We start from the raw sequence: 22,402 nt of genomic DNA on the forward strand, positions 1-22,402 counted from the left end.
ATCACATGCAATACACCGAAAGACAAAACAAATACACCGAAACTATTAGAAAAAGAATTTAATTAATACTTGCATTAATAGGTTCTTCTTCCATATATTCCTCTATGGGATACTCTATAGTAGGATGTTAAGTTTGCAAAGGGCTTGAGACAGGCGTTTCTAAAAAGGAACAAATACTTGAAGTGGAACTCTAATGAAGACAAACAATGAAGAAGTTAATATGCAACAAGCATTCAGGTGAAAATGATTAACTCAATGATTAGAATATTAAAAGTGAATTGGAAAACTCACATATCCAGTGATTCAGATTGAGAATGAGTTTGTTTTCAAAGAACAATCATTTGTTCTTTAGGATCATTATCAACAGTTGTGCTACTCATCCTTTCCTTCAATTGGATTTCTTTTTCTATTATTGGTTCCTAAACAAGGTTTGGTTCATGCCATGTTTCATCTTGTTCTTTGAACTTGTAATGCACCGAAATCATCTCACCACTACACCTCAAGCATTCAATAAAAACACAACTTCTATTGTATGAGATCTTACATAGTTGCAATTTTTTCTTTTTTTCTTGTCTTTTTTTCTTGAATAAAATCTTAAAGGACTTTTTCTTCTACAAAAAATATATGAAATTAGAAGCATATTATAGTAGCACAAGAAATAAAGAAATGGTAAGAGAAATAAAAATTACATGTTATTACTTGGTTGATTTACAGAACTCTGATAGCTTGTCTGTGTTTGAAACACATGATCATTTTCACTCGACAAATTTACATGTGACATTCTACGGACAAAATAAATATTATTCAGTAAGACTAGAGTAATTATATAAGGTTTTAGAAAATTTTAGCAAAGAAAGAATTTTAGATATTGAATCTTATGTTTGCAAAGAATCATAGTGAGCTTCTGTCGAGTGGATCCCATTTTTCGAAATATTTGTGATTTTTTCCTGCATCTTGAAAATACAAACAATCATCAAGCAAAAAACACAACAAAATTGGCAAAAAACACCGAAAATTAACATACTTTTGTGCAGGCTTATCATTTGTTTTCTTCAATCTTGCTTTTATTATTTCTTGCATTTCTTCACTTATGACAATACATGCAAAAAAATCTGTTAATAAATAAAATTTTGATTAAAAAACAAAACATAGCATTACATTGATAGTTTCTAAATCTTACTCATTATGAGATTCAGTTTCTTTTTAGAAAGATAAATCCACAATAACATGCTTCCTCTTTTTGAATTTCTCCTGAAAAAGCAAATAATCATTAGGCAAATAAATATAATAAAATTGACAAAATACACCAAAAACTGACACATACTTTTTTGCAAACTTGTTATTATTTTTCTTCAATATTCTTTTTGTTGTTTTCTCCATTTCTTTACTTCTAAGAATACATGCAACAAATTTTGTTTGTAAAAAAAGTTTTAATGAAAAAACAAAACATAAGATTACAATGATATTTTCTAAATCTTACTCATTATCAATTTCAACCTCTGTTTGGGAAGATGAATCTTCAACAACGCGCTTCCTTTTTTGGGATTCCATCCTGAAAAAGTACAAACACACGAGGTAAATAAGGAATAAATATTTACAAAAGACATCGAAATTAATACTTCTTTGCTATTCTCTGAGGTTGTTTTCTTCTCTTCGGTGTCTCCTGTAAGTCATGTTCAAAATCAGACTCATACTCAGAAACACTTTCACTTTCCAAAGATGAGTGCGATATAACAGTCGTCTTCTTTTGTGGCTCTTTTGTTCTTTCTTTTTTCTTTTTTTTTTTGTCTTTTGATTGGTCTCTCAGTTGTGCTCTTCTCACGATGCCCTAAAATAGAAAAAAAACATTAGTTAGCATAATATATTTAAAATAATACACCAAAATTAAAGAAAAGATTTCTGTTGAGTAACCATTTCATCTTTTATCCCACCTTCTATTCTTTCAACCAGCTTCTCCCTAGTCCAATGTTGAATCCACGGTGGTCTAGAAATTGTATCCACCGACTTATTCTTGTTTATGAATTCATGAAAATATACAATTATTAGAGTAAAGAGGTAGCCATCAACTGCAAATTTCTTTTTCAATTTGTGCCCACTAATTCTCTTGATGAGGAAGTTGAGCACATGAGCACTCCAATTCCATTCTCGTATTGTGTCTACATGAAGAATGAGGAGCATGTGAACCGAAAAAATTTTGTTTATTATTATCGGCAACAAGAAGCACTTTTGAATGAAGAGGATGAGTATCCTCTTGAATTTTAGCTAATTTTCTTGTCCATCAACACTCATATCCATCATAGAGTTTGTCAATTGTGACAAAGTCTAGCCTTTGAAGTTTTCAATAACTTCCTTCTGCTCATCACTGATTCCTTTATTTTTAATTTTGCTTGGATATCACTCCCCTACAACAACAGCAAAAATATTTCAATAACACAAAAATAATTTAAAAAAATACCAAAAATTGATTTACAGAATAGATTACAAAATGAATTTTTGCCAGATGCATTCAAGCCAAAGACATCTCCTATTTTTTCATGGGTAATCTCAATTACACTGTAACGCGTGTGCAATGTGTTAGTACAAATCTAATGAATATGTCAATTTTTTCAGGAGTTTATGCAGCACATTCAAGCCAAGGATATGTGTCATAGCACCAAATCCTAGTTCTTTGACAACAACTTTCTTCTCATTTCTCATGTTGTGGAATATATCATAAATACATCTTGTGGAGCATCTCAAATAATGAGTTTTCTATAAACAAATGAGAACTATGTTACATAAATATATTTATACAAAAAAAATTGAGTTGTTCTAATATATTCTGTAAAGAATAAAAAATTTGATTAATAGGTTTTAACAGCACTAAGTACACCTTAATTTACATGAAATACAAAATAAATACACCGCTATTATCTCTTGATTGCATCACACAATATTAGTTCAAAAACACATACAACTCAATCAAACATGCACAAAATGACACCAGAAATACTACAACAATTTTCTATAGGTCAGTTACAACAAATGCATGAACAAAATCCCCTTAAAAATGAACAAAAACACATACAAATAACTCAAACATGCGAAAAAAAATCAGAAACACTACAACAAACTTTTTGTTGCTTAATTACAACAAAAAGAGGACAATAGTACCAAGTACACTTCAATTCACATGAAATACACCGAAATATAACCTGAATACATCGCAATTATTTCTTGATTGCATCACCCAATTTCAATTCAAAAACACATGCAACTCAATCAAACATGCACAAAATGATACCAAAAGCACTACAACAAATTTTTATGGGCTAGTTACAACAAATGCATGAATAAAATTCTTCAAAAATAGACAAAAACATGTGCAAATCACTCAAACATAAAAAAAAAATATCAGGAGCACTATAACAACATTTTGTTGCTTAGTTACAAGAAAAAGAGGACAATAACACTAAGTACACCTCAATTCACATGAAATACACCAAAAATTGTTAGTGATTACTACACACGAATTCAGTTCGAAACACGCAAATACTCAAACATGCACAAAAACACATTCAAATCCCTCGAACTCATGCAAATATAGGTTAAACTATACGAAAAATACTACGTAACATTTTTACACCGACCTAATATAGTTATCACCAAGTGAACAATATAATGAGAACAGTAATATGTACTTTAACACAAGAACACAAAATGAGAAATATGACTATCTAGTGTTTCACGATCGAAAATGAGAAAGAGAAAAATGAAAAAATTGGACGATTAGTGAACAGCAACTTCAATAATCTTTCGTCTTCTGTTTTTGTGTTTCTTGGTAAAGATCTTGAACGTAGCTTTGAGATTTCCTTGAGTTTTCGCAACGATTTTGAGAGATTTTGAATGTTGTTTGAATTTTGATCGTTGCAGTTTTGATCGAGGGAAAAGAAGCGCTTTTCATATTAACACTCGCGGTATTGAATAGCGGGAGTGCGTATTTACACGCTTTTCATATTAACACTCGCGGTATTGAATAGCGAGAGTGCGTATTTACACGCTCTCTAATCTGAGGTTGGTTTTTGTTAAACCTGAGCCAACTTGATTAGACTTGGTTAACAAAAAGACTTGTATGTGTAGCATAACTATTTTAGAATTCAACTATAGAACTAATCATTTTTAATCAATATCAGTTAATCTTTTTTATTATCAAATTTTAAATCTAAATTCTAACTCTAAACCTTAAACCCTTTAAAAAATGAAGGTTAAAATAATGATTTTATAATAAAAAATTAATTAATATTAACTAATTAAAAATTAATTCTTATACTTATTCTTTTAATAAATATAATCTCTTATTTTAGGAGCGATTCTTAAGAATAATTAAGAAAATAAAATTACATTCTTGTCGGAAAATATAACTTTTGCTAAACAATACGAAAAGGATTGGGAATCTCTAAAGCACCAAATGAATCTCAAAGAAGAAAAACAAAACACCTTTTTTTTTATTTCATTGCCAGCTATTTTCCGCACGTAATATGAATTTTCATATAACATGCCTAATTTCAAGTAACATTCAACCCAATTCCTCATCTTTATTTGTGTGTTATATATGTCACGCATTTGTGTTGTTTAAGCACAAATAAAATGATCTGGACACATGGCATGACCGTAAAAAAAAATGCTTTGAACATTCCAGTCAAATTATGATGATCACGGTTCAAATAAGTACAAATTTCAGTTATAACTTATAAATAAATATTGAATCCACAGATTAATTTCAGATATAATATACATCTACTATCAGTTGATACTAAAATCATTTAATTTTAAAATAAATTTGTTTATTCAAAATGATAATATCAGAACATTTTAAAGGTTAAAGAACAACAACCTAATAGCCTCCTTTAAGATCATTGACAACATCATATGGAATGGGAGTGACAGTCTCTAAAGTAGCAGCTTCAACCATGAATCCAGGTTTAGGTCCCTCAGGCTGCCTCTTGGTACTGATTTGTTGTCCATTAGCCTTTGCCTCAGTCTTAAGTTTGTCATTGTTGATCTTCCTGAGGCGGAACTCTTCCATGCACCTGGAAGGCATAACATGCTCCACACGCACATGAATTCTCTTCCTGATTATTCTGTTCCCCACCTGACTCACACACAAACATTTAGATAATTAATTCATACCGCAGAAACATTTACAAACAAATTCTTTTATTCTCATAAGAAGTAAGCACAACTTTTTTAAGTGTATTAAGTTGTTAGAAGAAAATTTTTTTAATAAAAAAAAATCTCTTTTATCTTTTAATATATTTGATAAAATTTTAATAGTAAAAATAAAAAAATTTTAGAAATTATAATTTAAATTTTTACTTAAAAAACATATTTTTAACATAATAACTAAATAAAAAATATTTTTATATTATTACTATTAAACATAATTATTAAGTAAAAAAAATTTTTGTATCAAATATACAAACATCAAATTATTTTTATTTTTTTAAAAAATCTTTTAAAAATTCATTTAAAAAGATGTAAAATCTCATCCAAACAAAACCCAATTTACATGGTAAGCATCAAAGTTAAAAAGACTTGAAAATAGTTAATTAAATTAAAGAATGCTAAACCTGTATAACCTAATTTGTGTCAGCATGGAATTGACCATTAAAAACAAGCAATTAAATTATGATTTCCGATATTAAAACCCTAATGTGCAAAACGGACATACAAATCACAATGAAATAAACAACAAAAATCATAGTGAATGTTACCTGCTTGTTGACCTCAACACCAATGGCGCGTTTCGTTATGTTCCAGACACGACCTGTGCGGCCATGGTAGAACTTGTGAGGCATACCCTTGTGGACAGCGCCATTGACTTTGATGTCGACGTAGTCACCGATATGGTAGGTCCTGAGGTAGGTAGTGAGGGCAATAGTACCCTTCTTCCTAAATGGACGAGAGAATGAATCTCTGGTGCGTGACCTCAAACCATGACCGGCCGGCATCTTACCTTACTTAAAGCACACCACAATCTAGGGTTTTTTCTATTTAAGAAGATAACAACTTCATTATAAATGTTTGTAGAGATTTTTCCTGCTTTTTTTCTTGGGCCATGAATTTTCTTATGCTCCTAACTTTATGGGCTGGAATATGTTCTGATTTTTTATGTAAAATAAGTACCTACCTCTTTAAAAAGATTAGATTTTTTTCTTTTTTTAAATTATTTGTCTACGTCCTTTATTATTATTAAAAATTATTAATTACCATTCATCTTTAAAATACATAATAAAATTGTTATTAAGAAAAGACTTGATGTGAGAAGATTATAATAAACATGGTAAATAATAGTAATAGACCATATAAATTTAAATGTGATTTATACATAAACATTTTACAAACATGCATTTGACATATTCAAATAACACAATATAATTTTTAGGTTTATATAGCATGTCTAGTTAAAAATACAATGCAAAATGCAAAGAAATAAATTAAAACACAAAAGTATTATCCTGTTGTTGAGTCTTGCTCTAAATCCTAAAATTATCCAATATTGACATTGTTAACATAAAAGAATTATTACAATAGAACATTTGGATCAAAATTTGGGTAATAATATTTGAATGAAAAAACAAACAAATGAAATGAGTATAATAATTAGTAAGTAAAAATAAGAAAAAATGTTAAAAACTAAAAAATATGAAAAAATACGGTCAAATTTTGAAACTATGGGACAAATTTAAAAATTGCTGTACTTTACAAACTAACCCTTCAGTTTAAATTTTAGATTCATCTGAAAATAAAAAAATATACATTTATTATCTAGCAGTAAAAAATAATGTGGGAGCTATTAGAAGGATTAACAATAACTGGAGGTTCAAAAGCAACATTAAAGACACACGTTGAGCAGTAGGTATGGTTTGGGAATAGGAATACAAAATTCTTTCCTATTCAAACTCTTATGTGAAGGAAGTATAATAAGATTTATGGCCTTTTTTTCAAGGATGGAGTGTGGGAACATGATCCAGAGATTCTGAGTCAAGAAGCAGAGTCTTTCTACAAAAGCTTATTCTATTGTTTGGATAATGTTGATTTGGGTTGCGTTGGTGATGTGCCTCTTCCTTCTCTGAATAAGGAAGCTTGCAATGATTTTACGACACTAGTTACTATGGAGGAAGTCAGAACAACTGTTTTTCACATGAACTCTTTTAAAGCTCCGGGTCCTAATGGGTTTCAAACTTTCTTCTTCAAGGAATATTGAGAGATCATTGGTCTTGATGTTTGGAAGATGGTTAAGCAGGCATTCTCCGGTATTACTCTTGATCCGAGAATGATGGAGAATTTACTGGTTCTTATTCCAAAGGTTGAATCACCGGTATCTATGAAAGATTTCAGGCCGATTAGTCTCTACAATGTAGTTTACAAAATCATCATGAAGATCCTTGTTAATAGGCTCTGTCCTCATCTTGTGGAGATTGTTGGCCCGCTTCAAGGAGGATTTATTTCGAGACGAGAAACTCCTGACAACATCATTATTGCTCAAGAAGTCCTCTACTTTATGAAGAAGACTAAATCAAAGAAAGGCACACTAGCCTTTAAGATTGATTTGGAGAAAGCTTATGACAGATTTGACTAGAAGTTTTTAGCCCATACCCTTAAGAGCTTTAGTTTTTTCAGCTCTACAATTAATTTGATTATGAATTGTGTCACTGCTTCCTCCTTATCTATTCTTTGGAATGGAAATCGTCTGAATGGCTTTACTCTTAGCCGGGGTCTTAGACAAGGAGACCCTATGTCACCCTATCTTTTTGTGTTATGTATGGAGAGATTGGCATGCTTTATTAGTCATCAGGTTGATTTGAGTTTGTGGGAAACTGTTGTTGTTTCTAGAGGGGGGACCAAGAATATCTCATTTAATGTTTGCGGATGACTTGCTTCTATTCTGTAAAGCTACAAAGAGACAAGTGCAAAATGTGATGTTGGTTTTAGAGACTTTTTGCAAAGCATCTGGGATGAAGATTAATGTGGAGAAGTCTAAAGCGTTTTGCTCCAAGAATGTCTTTGCAACAAGGAAAGAGGTTTTCACTGGGGTATCCTCTATCAGATTTGTCCAAGATTTGGGCAAGTATCTTGGAGTTACCTTTAACCATTCTAGAGTGACCCGTTTAGCTTTCAATAGTGTCCTAGATAAGATTCGGGGTAGACTATCAAGCTAGAAAGGGAGTTTACTCAACTGGGCTGGTAGACTCTGCTTGGTTAATTTTGTTGCAGCCGCTATTCCCACATACCAGATGCAGGTCTCTATTTTTCTCAAAGGAATCATTAGTAAATTGGAGTCTATGATGAGAAATTTTTTTTGGAATGGACAAGTTGATGGCAGAGAATTGAATCTTATTAGTTAGAAGGTACTGATTACTCCAAATAATTATGGAGGTTTGGGGATTAGAGATCCTTATTGTGTGAATATTGCTTTTCTTGAGAAGCTAGTTTGGACTTTTTTCCAGCAGCCAAACAAGTTATGGATCCAATTGTTGGATGCCAAATATCGATCATCTCTATATGACAGTTTTAGTTGTCCTAAGAACAAGGGCTCTCTCATTTGGAGGAGTCTTTGCAAGGCTTGGGAAGTGTTGAAGGATGTGTTTGCTTGGTGTATTGGGAATTTGAACTAGAATTTTTGGTTTTCTAGTTGGAGGAGAGAAGGACGATTATCTAATAAGATGGATTATGTTCACATTTCTAATTCGAATCTCCGATACAAGATATTTGATCGGTTGGTAGGTGGCATTTGGATACTCTTTGTTCTCGTTTATCTCAAAATATGAAAGGTAATATTCTTTCTTACAATTCAAATGTGCAAGCAGGTCCAGAAGTGGGTTGGTATTGGTTTGGGTCTACTGCCAAAATCTATGACTCACTCAATGGTTACTTGTGGTTGTGTAAGCAGCTGTTTGGTTAGGAGGAACGGGAGAATTGGCTTTGGCTTTGGCGCCAGTTTGTTCCAGAAAAGCACAAATTTTTTGCTTGTTACGTTGTCTTAAGGAGGCTCTTTCTACTGCAAGTTTTCGCTTCAGAAGAGGGATGTTGTCATCGGATAGGTGCCCAAGATGTCTTTTTAGCCAGGAATCGGTTTTACATTGTATTTGGGATTGTCCGAAAGCTCAGCTTGTATGGCATAGGTTGGATATTTCTTGCCATCCTTTGGATTTGAAGAACTGATTCTTGTATCATAGCCGAGAGAGAGAATCCATTCAGGTTCTTTTCGAGACTTTAGTGGATATGGCGAGCAAGGAATAATGACATCTTTAATCCTCATGAAACTTGGCCTTCGAAAAAAGTGATTTGTCTGGCATTAACTTCAAAAAAGGAGCTTAGGAGTATTTTTGAATTACAACATGTATCCCTTCCCTCTATTCTAAATAGTTTTTGGAATCCCCCATCCATTGGTACTTTCAAGATTAATTGTGATGTTGGTTTTTCTGGTTCGGGTGATAGTATTAGTTTTTCTTGTGTTATTAGAGATTGTAATGTGAGTTGGTAAAGAGGGTGTTTGGGAATGATTGAGAGTAATAGTATTCATCAAGGAGAATTGTTTGCTATTTAGAGAGGATATCTCTTAGCATGGGATATTGGTCAACGAGATGTTATTTGTGAGACGGATTGTGTGGAAGCGTTTAATCTTGTTACTAATTACCAAGATGGTTTTGGATTTATTGATCCATTCGTGCTCAAAATAAGAGATATCATGCATTGGAATTGGCGTGTTGACTTTCATTGATTATGAGAGATGCAAATATGGTGGCAGATACTATGGCAAAGATGGCGATGAAGTTACAACTTCCTCATGTGGAGCTTCCTTCACCTTGGGAGGAGTTTAAGAGTAGTCTTAAATTGGACTGTCACTCTATTTAAGTAGTTCCTTTATTTTGTTTATTTTGTTTTTCTTTGTTTAGTTTATTTAAGTCACCAAAAAAAAGACACACGTTGAGCTGCGAGAAGAGAGAGTAAAGAATTCCAAACTCCCATGTGTCAGCTAGAGGTTATCTCCCAAGATAAATTTATCTTGTAACAATAAACTAGCAAGAGGCCCGCACTCTTGGGGATTGAGTTTATGAAATTAACAATCATATGAGATGAACAGGATAATGATATGTTTGTCATATATATTTATTGATCTTAAAAATATGATAACAATGATGTAATTAATAATTTTAAATCATGTATTAATTAAACATGTTTAATTAATATCAATACATGGAAAGAAAATGAAAATTAGTTGTTAAAACAAAACTGTACATTTTCCATACTAGAAATTGATGGTTGTGTTGCAATAAATTAAAAAATACCAAGTGAGTTTGCAAATTAATAATGTGTACAATAGATAGATACAATGTTAAGGATAAAGATTGGTCAAATTTTAAAAACAAAATATTGAGACATAAATAAGTAAGAGATAATTAAAGAAAGAATTTAGAAGAATTAGGAATATGATCCTTATGAATTGTGTGTGACACAATATGCCAAAATCAAATATTTCTGAAAACTTCATGATAAACGACATTGTTGGTTTCAATGTAATTATTTGAATCGTTATGAGAAATAACAATATTTAATCCATATTTGTTAGTAACTCTTGATACTGTAATATATAGTTAGCTATGTGTGAATACTTGCTGTTTAAGAAGTAGCCCAACATAATCTGATGATTGTTCTTAACTTTTATTTATAGTCATGGCATATGAGAGCATCAAAGGGAATTGCCTTCGTTGAAGCTTAAATGGCAATTTTGTATCCGAAGGAGTTAATGTCATCCTAGGTATAAAAACCTTTTTACCAATGTTAGATCTTGATAAGACTTCTGCTTCGATACCTTTATTACCAAGCCTTGTGATAACTAATCTAGTACCATTACAAAGGCTTGCTGAATAATCATTATTTCTAATAAGCATCACAAGACACCCATGCATGAAGCAAACCTCATGATTTGGAAGTCTGGGAGATTTAAAGTTGCCAAAAATTCTGGAGTGTGCATTGATGCCAAACTGTTTGCAGCTCCTTCTTTGAAGGAAGGTGAATCCGAGCTGGGATGATTTTTTTTTCATTTTCATTCAAAGATAGCATATAATCATTAACCTGTTCAACAACATTGATTGTTGGATCCAAAATAGCAACGGCCATGCAAATGCCTGAACTCTGTGGGATTCTTTAGGTAGTCACTATATATATATAGCTTCAACGATTGCATGAATTAGGTCATCAAAGAGTTCAGGTGGTATATGGACTACATTGTATCCATCTTCTGAATGAGCAAGCTTTCCATCTCCCAAATCAAGGATCATTGTGCAAATTTTTTTTCGTTCTCTGACGCTTTCATCTTCTATTGAAGACCTTAATCTCATATTCTGAGTTAAAGTTTATAACTTGCATTCATGCCATAGATAAGAGGAATTAATCAATGCATTAACAATATCTTGTCTAGATCCCTTTGTTATCACTGGAAGAATTTGCCTAAAATCATCACCAAAGACGACTGTTTTTTCCCCAAATGGCAATGGTGAACTTGAATGGTTTGTGTCCTGAAGTAAGTCTCTGATAGTTTGATATAGTGCTTCAAAGAAAAATTTATTCATCATTGGTGCTTCATCCCAAATAATCAGTTTTGTTGCCAAAATTAACTCAGCTAGTGGGCTTCCTTGTTTTATGTTACAGGTGGAATATTAATTAGGAGTCAGGGGGATTGCAAACCTAGAATGAGTTGTTCTTCCTCCAGGCAGCAAGCTAAGAGCGATGCTATTCCACTTGAAGCTACTGTTAAGACAATTTGACCCTTTGATCTAAGAGCAGCTAAGATAGTATTCCAAATAAAAGTATTTCATGTACCTCCGTACTCATATAAGAAGAAAACTTTACCACAATCTGAATTGATAGCTTGAAGGATTTGGTCATAAACATATTTTTATTCTATTATCATTTGTGATAAATATTGCTTATGTTGCTAAGTCAACGTAACTCGATCATAGCGGAGTTCATCCAATATTAATTTGTTTTGCAAAGAGCCACGTCTCATACTGTGAATGTTATCCATGTTGGAAAATGGCATTGTTGCATATTCTCGAAGTGTTTTGCTGTTGCTGTTAAGTATTTGTTCAGTCTCTATTAGAGTAAGTTCTGATAATTCATCATCTGATAAAACCAAATTTGCAATTATAATTGAAAATGCTTATTAAAATAATAAAAACACTTTAAGACATTTATTTGTACATTTTCACATTTATATTTGTTAAAAAATTTTAACAACCTTGATATAAATATGAAGATAATAAATGGTATCTTGTGGACGTTTGATAAAGAAACATGCAGCAAAATAAATATAGATGTTAATGAATAAGTTCAAACCTGGTAAATTGAACATAGTTATATGATTATGTAGTATCCCATCTGATAGTAACGTCCAACACTTCTGCCAAACAACTTTAGGTCGAGTCATTGAATTTGACCACAAACGAGTTGCGAACAACTTTCTCAAATAATATCCAGAACCCTAGTGACTTGCTTCTTCAATAGCATTAATATATTCTTGATTATCATCAAGTATGCCATACACGTACCATGCATCTCTGAATGTCGGGTAAACAACACCATTGAAAGACCGAAGTTCTTCCTAACTTCTTGGCCCTTTAACAATGTTGAGCAATATTCTTAAATAGTATAATTCACCTGCTGTTGGAGGACAAAGAATAATCTACCAATAATAGTGTTTTTTTTCCTAGGCTCCCATATTCTAAGGTTGTGTTTCCAAACAAATTCAATCTGAAAATTGTTATAAGTTAATTGTCTAGTTGCCTCATATTTTGCGTCTGCTTGAAACCAAGCTATGAACATGGATTCTTTAATTGTTGCTTTCTCAAAAGTTCTTTGCAAATTGTCTTGATCTTCAAAGATAACTGGTTGTTCATCGGGCAAGTGAAAGCTTAACCATTCAACTGAGAGTTTTCTACAGTGAATTGCATTTATATTCTCCAAGAAGAATCACAGGGAGAGATATACCGACAATCACAATGCAATTTCACTTCATCTATAATTGAATTAGAATTGGAAAGCATTGAACTTGAATAAAAATAAGCTATGACTCGATCACTTTTCTTGTTAACATACTTAAAAAGATACTTCATCGATCTTGATTGATTGCACCATTCAATATTGATATGAGCATCATATTTCATCAACAAGAACTTATTATGTGGCACAACATACCAATTATCCAAATGAATACCTAAAACCTCAATGGTATGATCAGCATCTCGACGTCTATAAACTGGATATTCATTTTGATCGATGGTGGTAAACTCTACGAATTTCTTAAGGAAGTGTCGGATGCAAACACCATTCTCCATGCAAGGTGAATTTTTATTTGGAACTCCATAGGGTCCATGCATCATTAAAGCTTAACTGCCTGATAGTATTCTTTCTGGATCCAGATTTTGATATGAAATTTCTGCTGAGATAATGTTGTCTATGTCCTCAGGACTAAGGAACTTATGCTCTTGCGCAAGAAATAGTAGTATATGTGCATGCCGAAATCCATGCTTCTGAAACTCAATAGTATATATGAATGCAATAATAGATATGCATTAAGTATGATTGTATTATAATGGATTGAAATAGTACACATTTTCCTATAAAATGTAGGTTTAGAGTATTACCTGTCTTAGATATACCGAAAATTCTATTCTTTTGGATATCTTTAATGAGTAAGTCCAACTTTGTCTTAAATAATCTGCAAATCATGTATATTCTATCTTCAGGTTTTAAGTTATTTTCCTTACAATAACGCTTCAATTCTTCCCATTGGAGGTTACAGGTTACTGTTATAAATAAATCTAGATAACCAATTAGCCTACAAATTGCCATTGCATCTTGATAGTTTTGAATTATATATCATGGTCCCCTATGAATGTTGCGGGTAAAATAATGCGCTTGCCAAGTGATGACGCCTCAGTTTCACCGTTCAGAATTGCATCTTTCAGACCTTTATAGATTTCAGCTCTGAATTGTCTTTGCTTTGAGTATACAAATTTAAGTCTAGAAGCTTCAACCATTGAGAATGCATAAACTAAAAACTGTTGAAAAAGTCGTCAAGAATACAACAGAACACCTTCACAACTTGGTCTATGTTGGATTCTAAATCCAAAAAAAAAACCATCTATGTTAACATAGGAGGTTTCCTCTTTAAAATTTGTTGCCAATTTGTTTAACAGGATGTTTTCTCTCCAACCGTCTTCACCAAGCGAGGTATTGTTTTTGGTTTCACAGAGAAACAATACTTCAGAGAAATGGGATTTAACAATCCCTTTAATGTTGTGAACTGTAAGGGGTTTCTCCAAACCCCGACAGTTCTACATTGTCATCTTCATGGATCCTTGGGTGTCAATTGTTGGGCGGCACCCTCACTCTTCTCAGTTTGACTTGTTTCTATCGAACAATGCTTCTTACATGCTGTCATATCCTCCTTTTTCTTTGTTCTTCTTTTAACCCATGTCACCTTATTATCCACTTTACCTCTTCTTGCCATATACTTCAAACGCAACTTGTGTTTTCCTTTAGTTTTAGGTGCACTGGCCGAAGCACTAAAGGAAAATATGCCGTCTGAGTTAAAATTCTGTTATGAATTTTCTTCTCTATTTTCCATCGGTGCTGCTTTCTTAGAATTGTATTGCTTTTCCTGAACTGGCTGATCAACAAGGGCCAAAATCCTCCTCTCCTCCTTCTGTGGTCCACTTTCCACTTCATTATCCTCAACTCCTTTTCGTGTGTTAGCCTCATTAACCGAAAGACTCGCAAAGCTTTTCATTAGGCTTAACAGAGTTGGCTTTCTATCTCTTTGGTATTTCTTCTCTAGCTGCTGATCAGAATTTAGATTCTGGTTCTCTTTTTGGGAGATGACCCTCCTTTCAAATTGTTCAGCTCTGACTCAAGGCCCCCATTTCTCTTTCTCAACCTTCCTTGCCGCTGAATTCACTAGGTATTTGCTGCATCCGCGAGCCTCATGTCCCAAGAATCCATAGTAGTAACAAAAGTTCCCTATCCTTTCATATTTGACTTGCAACTCGATCACCTTCTTATCTCCCCCTGCAATCTTCAATGATCTTCGCAATATGTTTGTGACATCCGCTTTCAAAAAACTATTACATGCATATAAATTCAACACTTTATGCTTAAACCCTTTTTTACCCAATAAATCCGTATTTCATGATACACCCCTTCGTACCCATGATAGGGTTATCTCAACTTTTTAACAAAGCTTTGCGAAAAATATAACCATAATTTTCAACTATAATATTTTACTATTTATATTCAAATATATTATTATGTAAATTTTAGCTAAATGACAATTATCAGTGAACATAAAAACCAAATCACATCTCATTAGATATGATGGAAGTTACGTATGTTCAGGCCTCAATGCAACTTGATGTACAAAAGACTCGGGCTAAGTTAAACAGAATCTATAATACATTATTTCAACTCTAAGAAGTTAAGGTTGCAATGCCCATAATTATCATAAGACCTAATAGATCACATATGAGTGCAGCTACTATTTAGATCTCCGAAAATGATTTGATTGTCTTGAATCCATGATTTTCAGGGAGGGGTCCATTTCCGGGTCGAATTGAAATGACAGCCTCCAAACCTGAAAACATCATCAACTGAATAAATCCATCTTCAATAACAAAGCAGTTTCTTATCTGGTCATATTATTTATATAGCTGTGAATCTGTAATCTGTGATTCTATGATCCTAGGGAAGTTTAGATAAACTCTTGTACCACAACCATTTTTGGTGGTGTTTAGGATATTACACACTACACATCTCAATTTGTAAACCTATAAAATTTAGGGCATATGAAAAGGGTGTCATGTGTAATATAAGTAGATTACCTTTTCCTTCTTGGAACTAGCTTGAAAGACTAAATCAATATGCCACATTATACAATATATGATGCGCTCTAAATGGTGTGTTTAAGTAAGTGGACTAAAGGCTGCATAGCTGACCAGTAACCACAATGCTATAATTGATTGTGACACCTTCATTAGATACTCTCAAACTTTACTTGCATATAAAGCTTACTAAAAATCATCCAGGGGTAATATATTGAGTTTTATGACCTTTTATGAAACAATTAAGACTTGTGCATTGCCTAAATAACTCAGCAAGAAGCTAGCTTAAGCAAACCTAGGAAGAATAGTGAGCAAATAACTTGTAAAGAAATTAAAATTTCCCAAATCAAGCATTTTATTTTTATTTAGAATTTAACTAGCTATTTAATATTGGTCCAACATCAGTGTAAAGTTTTACATTGTCCACATACTAAGTGTTATGCTACTTTCTTGTCCAGCGACTTTTATAAAGATTAAGATACTACATAGACAGCAAATCAAAATTTAAATTTTTAAAATATCGGGTCAATTATTTTTTCGATAAAAAATGTTTACTAATCACCTGAAAATGATAAATAATGTAACAAGTTTAATACTAATTGTGGACAAAGTATAACTCAAGAAAAATGCTCATACCTGCTCCCTTAGCAGCTGTAGCTTCTTGATAGACATCAGTGACAAATAAAATATCTGATGGTTTATCAACGCCAAGTGACTCAGAAATTTCAACATAACTACGTGTCTCCTTTTTGTTCCTGAAAATAGTTTTTGCATGAATACAGGTATCTTTAAACAGAAATCATCAAGGGGAAACCTAAATACAAGCATTACCCCACTGTGGTGTCAAAAAACCCAGATAAGTATTTTCTTAGGTCCCCATGGTTAGTTTTTCCAAATATTAGCCTTTGCGCCAACCTGCTACCACTAGAATATATGTATACCTGGTGCAAATATCAGACACAGAAATTAAAATGCACGACAACATGCCTTTCAAAAATTAAGTAAAGGCTTCATACAAAATCTAATTGCTCTGTATGTTTCACCCTAAGCGAAACATCAGATAATTAAGAATTGGTTTGTCCTAAAAAAATTGAGTTTAATGGATTTGCAATTAAAAGAGACAAGATTCAAATATGCTCATTAGTCCCTACAATTACGTGTCGTTTCGATTTGGGTCTCCCTATTTAATTTTTTTTAATTTTTTTGGTCACTCCCTTTTTCTTTATTAAATTTTGTGTACAGGTCATCTTGATTGAATGTTTAAGTTGTGATATCATAAAAACATAAAAGAAATTTAAAATATTTGCAAGGACCAAGACAAAGCTTTTGATATTTTTACAAACTAAAAATACAAATTTCAAAATATTGATAATGATCAAAATTTATAATAACAATAACAAGGAATAAAAGCCAAAAGAAAGGAAGATAAGGAAAGAGATGGACCCAAAAAAAAAGGGCTAGAGGTACCATAATCAAATCACATGTTTACCAGGACCAAAAACATACTTGAGCCAAAGAGAAAATAACAGAAATCGAAAGAAGACAAAAAGGAGGTGTTTGGTATAGAGGCATCTCAATATCTGATATACTTGGGCATCGTGGATATCCAAACATAAAATGGACAGGTATAACATGTCTGGCTATTTAGGATTCAAAAGAATAGTCCACTCAAGTAAAGCAATGGGCCTCAGGCAGGTTAAGCTGAAAGTTCCTCAGTGGAGGGACCACAACGGTTGAATTGCTTGAAGAGGGAACTGTCTCTTCAAGAAAATTCCTTGATAACTTGATATTATGCCTATAGTTTCATATGCATGTGTGAGTCAACAAGTGACAGGAACAGGAACAGAAAAAAGGATGGCACAATCTTTAGGATAAAGGTGATAGGATGTGATGGGCGGCTAGCAAGAGTTACCGAAGAAGAGTGCTTCTGTGGGGACTCATGCCTTAACCAATGGCCCACCATAGGCACTTAGAGAAAAGGAAAGAAGAGGGTGGGTATAGGTAAATGGGTTATTTATTGAAAGGCATCGTATGCCGGCATATATTCTGCATCTCGACTAATAAAGGATTAAAGGGCATCTCAATCTATGGTTATTGTATAAATCATTTACAAAAACGGGCATCTTGCTCAAGCATCCATGATAGCATACAGAAATTTAACATGTGAATCAAAAAGAGATACAGAATTATGAAAAAGCAACCTTTATGCCCAAGGCGTGCCATTTTTCTAGGGCTTCTGGTACATCATCATAAACTATTCCCTCCAGTTCGTCCTTCTCATAACCAGTTCGCCATATATGACCCTGCAATGCTTAATAATGTCAGCTATATTACAAATATGAATTTCATCAAAAGTAGAACCCAGCAATGTTGGGTTTAACCACCTGCAACTCTTTCAGGGCAGTGATCTTTCTATCAGCTTTGATCATGGCATCCACATTAGCAACTAGAGCTGCAATGACTTCCTCTTTTCCAGCATCATCAGAGGGGATAGGCACCGCACCTGGAACCCCTTGTTCAAGGTCACTTTCAACCTGTTATCCAGAGAAAGAGAAGTCAATATTCCAGAGTATATGAATGCAACAAAGGCATAAAATATCCACATCCCAATTAAGCAATTCTTATTATCAATCTTTTGCTTGAGACTCAAATTGCACAGGGAAAGATGTTGCATGGTCCCTGGCTTCAATACTTTATTTTATTAACATACAATTTACACATGAAACTTGTTTATTTCTTTTCTCTTTTGATGGATCACTAATATTTAACTCTATGCTTAAAAACAATTAAAAAAGTGTATAATCAATGAGGGGGAAAAAACTTGAATGTAGTTAAAACCAAAATCCCAAACCTATCCTTAACATATCATTTCAGTGTCATAACACAGTATTTTATTAGTATGTATATTAAATGCCTGATCCACAGATGCTAATTGGAGGAATATAAAATTATAAACACATTAACCATACAGCTGTCCAAAAAATTTTACCTGCGAACGAAGCAACTTGATATCATTTTGAGTATCGGGAGTATCATATGTCAGAGATAGATGCCTCCCAACATTATCACGGGCATATGGAAAGAGAACTTCTGAAACAAATGATATGGGTGTAGTAGTTCCTTCAATGTCGAGAACAATGCAACGCTGCAATCCAAATAGTCGTAGAGACCAAATTCAGCAATTTAATTAGAAACGGTAGGAACCCAAAACTGCATAATTTTTACCAACGTCCTACGAACTGCAGACAAGCAGTTCCAGTTGACCAAGGATATTGGATCTTGTTTGGAATATGTGAACAAAATCTTTAAATAAAAAGGGAGCTTTATGCACACTCACTGGGAATGGATCAGTATCACCATTATCTTTCTTTGCCTTAACTGAAAAGTTTGACTCCCCGGCAATCCTTAGACTACTTCTTGCACTTTGTATTGGACCATGGTTTGGAGCGGACCAGTCTAATCCCATTTGGTGAAGTTTTATAGCAGCATCAAAGAGGTAGTGATAACACTCAGTCTGGAAGAAGAATGAAAAGCTTTGGCGTGTTTATATGTTATGGAACTTCTCAGCACAAAGTATAGCTAGACTTTGTATATAAATTAAGATTAATCTTCCTGTGGAATATATAAAAGTACAAAACACATACCTGGGTTTTAGCACTGATCCATGTATCTCCCCAAACATATACCCCATGGTTGCGAACAAGAACTGCTGTTGATTTTGGGTAGGCTTCAATCTACACAATAGGAAGAAATGCACAACAATGCCACATCACAAGTGGTCTTTTTGGAGAGGAAAAAAAGGACAGAACTTCGGGGAAGTCATTAGGTTTTCCATCTTATATATATACGATACTATATATACGTGCAGAACTATTGCGAGGAAACATACAGCTTTAGCTAGAGAATCTGTGAGCTCATATTCATAGGCCGTGTTCTCAATTATGGGGACCACAAGTTCATCATAATAACCATGTCCCTTGATTCCTTTTATCATTTCCATGTGAGTGATCTGCCATTTGTGGATAGCATCAGTATCAGACAAAAAGAAGAAGAGGGGGAAAAAAAAGAATGAGGACATGCAATGTAAAAGAGAAACCTCAACCACTTATTCTTTGTCTTCTCAGAGCACTATATAATGAACTATAACAACACTAACAAATAACTTTCTGACCCTTGATGCAAAAAACCACAAAAGAATGAAAATAGAACGCCTCTTTGGAGCTTTATAATTAAACTTTGGTATATACTTAATTATCAAAGTGCAATATAGAGACTCTTTTCCTTTCAAGAAAGTTTTGCCTTCATAGAATGCACTCCATAACTAATCTTTTCCCCAAGCAATCAGATATTTCTTCAACTCGGCTTAATGCACTACTACCAGTCTCAAAGCCTCTTTAAAGATAAAATGATAAGCAAGAATCACGTATTATAATTTTGTACCAAGACTCCTGACCCCACAAGAGTAATAAACGAAAAAGCACCCATGTCAATATAGACATACTCGAAATTCCTTTGATAGAGGATTGATCATTGTTACAAGACAAGATTCTATCCCGTGACTGTGAATAACAGCCCCAGCATCCCGCAACTCATATGCCTGGAAAGGAAAAAAAGAAATATATAAATACTAATTATGTCAAAAATGAAAATATTCAGATATTGCAAAGAGGTTTCTAGGCATGAGTCTAGCAATTGATAGAAAGCACTTATCAGCCGAATGTTACAGTTAATTAATATTATGTCAATACTTACTCAGACACCTAAGTGACACCATGTAATGCAAATTTGTTTTGAAAGTATAATAAGATTTAGATTCTGCATATTAAGTATAACATATAATACTACAACCAGAAGCGAGTAACATTATGAAATGTCAAAAGATCAATATGCATATTGGATACTACAATAACATAGGTAACACATATATTTACACATACATGGGATACAAAAATGAACATTTTTACACACTAAAATTTACAAATTATAGACACATATGACATGTATGATATATATAGTATTCAAATCTAGGAAAAGATTGTTACTCATAATCATATTTATGAGGTTCATCGCCACCATATGTTCTTGTATCGTTCTTTGAAATTGCTTATAAATTTTCAACAAACCTTGTTGTTGCCATGTTTTGTAATCTAATATCAATGATAGTGTGTCCATGCTTTATGGACAGCAGCTAATAGAGTGTAAACTAGCCCCTACCTTCAAGAACACTGGACTAGAATCAGAACACTTGGGAGGCTTGTGTGGGTAAGGTTTGGCAGATGGGGCAGACAAGACTGATCCATTGTGCGACAACACATACATGTCCTCCGGTTCCATTCTTTCCTTCTGAACACCTGTACACATTTTTCAGCCAAACAAGGAAGATTTAATTCTTAAACACCAACCAAATTGAATTGACATCCAGGACAATGACATCACATTGGTCATATATATATAAATGAAAATCTAACAGCAATCTATAATGGTCCTAGCAGAAATGTATTACAACTTCACACAAATGTTACATTTTTTGGGGGTGTTTTTGGGTTTCACTAGCAATGCTTTGAATTGGGCACCAAAAATCAAAGAGCAAATTACACTGGTCTCTCTTAAGACTAAGCAATAGTACGACAGTTATACATGATACTTCTTCATTTGTCATGCCTAAAGGGGTGTTTGTTATGAAGTTCTATCAAAATGTCAACTGTAGTATCACCTAAACTTTAAAGGGAATCAGCGTACATGTCTACAAATACCAGGATGCATGTTTTATATAATGGGAAACTCAAGTAAACTACCACTTTGACTCCCGACCGGTTAGTTTCCTAACAAAATAATTCCTCAAAGATTGGTTTTTGGTTGAGAAATCCACCCAAAGTTAGTACTATTTTGTGGGTAAACTAGCACCCAATGAAGCATAATTTTGTTAGTGAACTAACATTTCAAGGATTAGAATAATGATTTGGTTAGAAAGTAAATGTAATTTACTAATTCATTAAAAAACAAACTCCAACAGCAGATAAGAATGGAAACAAGAAGAGATGACAAAAAGCAGAGCTTGGACATTTTAACAAACAGAAAGCGATCAATTAAAAGTGGCAAGAAAGGTAAAGTGATGGAATATAATACGAACCAGAAGGGGACATGAGTATGAGTTGTTGAGACTTGGGGATGGAGTCATCGTGGACCTTGAAGGCGATGCTGCCACCTGTCCCAGAGACCCATCCGAGGGTGTAGAATTGGCGGCAGAGTTCGGCCATGAGAACTTTTGTTTCCTTAACTGCCTTCCCTTCCAGGTATGCTTGCGTCACCTTCAACCCGTTCAGGGCAGTTACTGCAGGTGCTGCCGCCATGGATTCTAGAGAGAGAGATGGAGAGTGGATTAAGGTTGGTATGGTGGCTATCTACATTCAATAGAAACAAACACTGCAATCTTTGTGTGTGTTCCTGTTCAAGTCTTAAAGATGAAAAAAGCTGAACAT

General features: G+C 33.4%; 2 protein-coding genes across 2 annotated transcripts; both read right to left on the reverse strand.

Annotated features, from left to right (window-relative positions):
• Positions 1 to 4,680: 4,680 nt before the first annotated feature.
• LOC107462580 (60S ribosomal protein L21-1) lies at positions 4,681 to 6,086 on the reverse strand. The gene is made up of 2 exons (XM_016081190.3): positions 5,754 to 6,086; positions 4,681 to 5,131 (listed from the first exon to the last, which is right to left on the reverse strand). Exons 1-2 carry the CDS (start codon positions 5,988 to 5,990, stop codon positions 4,874 to 4,876), a joined length of 495 nt encoding a protein of 164 aa, XP_015936676.1. The 5' UTR covers positions 5,991 to 6,086; the 3' UTR covers positions 4,681 to 4,873.
• Positions 6,087 to 15,384: 9,298 nt separating this feature from the next.
• LOC107462602 (probable bifunctional methylthioribulose-1-phosphate dehydratase/enolase-phosphatase E1) lies at positions 15,385 to 22,371 on the reverse strand. The gene is made up of 12 exons (XM_016081215.3): positions 22,054 to 22,371; positions 21,138 to 21,274; positions 20,425 to 20,520; positions 19,813 to 19,932; positions 19,568 to 19,657; positions 19,261 to 19,437; positions 18,913 to 19,068; positions 18,308 to 18,457; positions 18,125 to 18,226; positions 16,755 to 16,864; positions 16,560 to 16,678; positions 15,385 to 15,676 (listed from the first exon to the last, which is right to left on the reverse strand). The coding sequence occupies exons 1-12, from the start codon at positions 22,271 to 22,273 to the stop codon at positions 15,585 to 15,587; spliced, it is 1,569 nt and encodes a 522-aa protein (XP_015936701.1). The 5' UTR covers positions 22,274 to 22,371; the 3' UTR covers positions 15,385 to 15,584.
• Positions 22,372 to 22,402: the final 31 nt, after the last annotated feature.

The sequence above is a fragment of the Arachis duranensis genome, chromosome 8 (genome assembly GCF_000817695.3).
Source record: "Arachis duranensis cultivar V14167 chromosome 8, aradu.V14167.gnm2.J7QH, whole genome shotgun sequence".
Classification (NCBI taxonomy): Eukaryota; Viridiplantae; Streptophyta; class Magnoliopsida; order Fabales; family Fabaceae; genus Arachis; species Arachis duranensis.

What these genes read in the sequence shown, in the direction of transcription:
- LOC107462580 (XM_016081190.3), bottom strand. Translation starts at nt 5,990, where the DNA reads ATGCCGGCCGGTCATGGTTTGAGGTCACGCACCAGAGATTCATTCTCT. An exon ending in GTGTTGAGGTCAACAAGCAG is followed by an intron (nt 5,132 to 5,753) that starts GTAACATTCACT and finishes TGTGTGAGTCAG; the next exon opens with GTGGGGAACAGAATAATCAG.
- LOC107462602 (XM_016081215.3), bottom strand. Translation starts at nt 22,273, where the DNA reads ATGGCGGCAGCACCTGCAGTAACTGCCCTGAACGGGTTGAAGGTGACG. An exon ending in GGATCAGTGCTAAAACCCAG is followed by an intron (nt 19,438 to 19,567) that starts GTATGTGTTTTG and finishes TTCTTCTTCCAG; the next exon opens with ACTGAGTGTTATCACTACCT. An exon ending in TCAAGTTGCTTCGTTCGCAG is followed by an intron (nt 18,458 to 18,912) that starts GTAAAATTTTTT and finishes TCTGGATAACAG; the next exon opens with GTTGAAAGTGACCTTGAACA.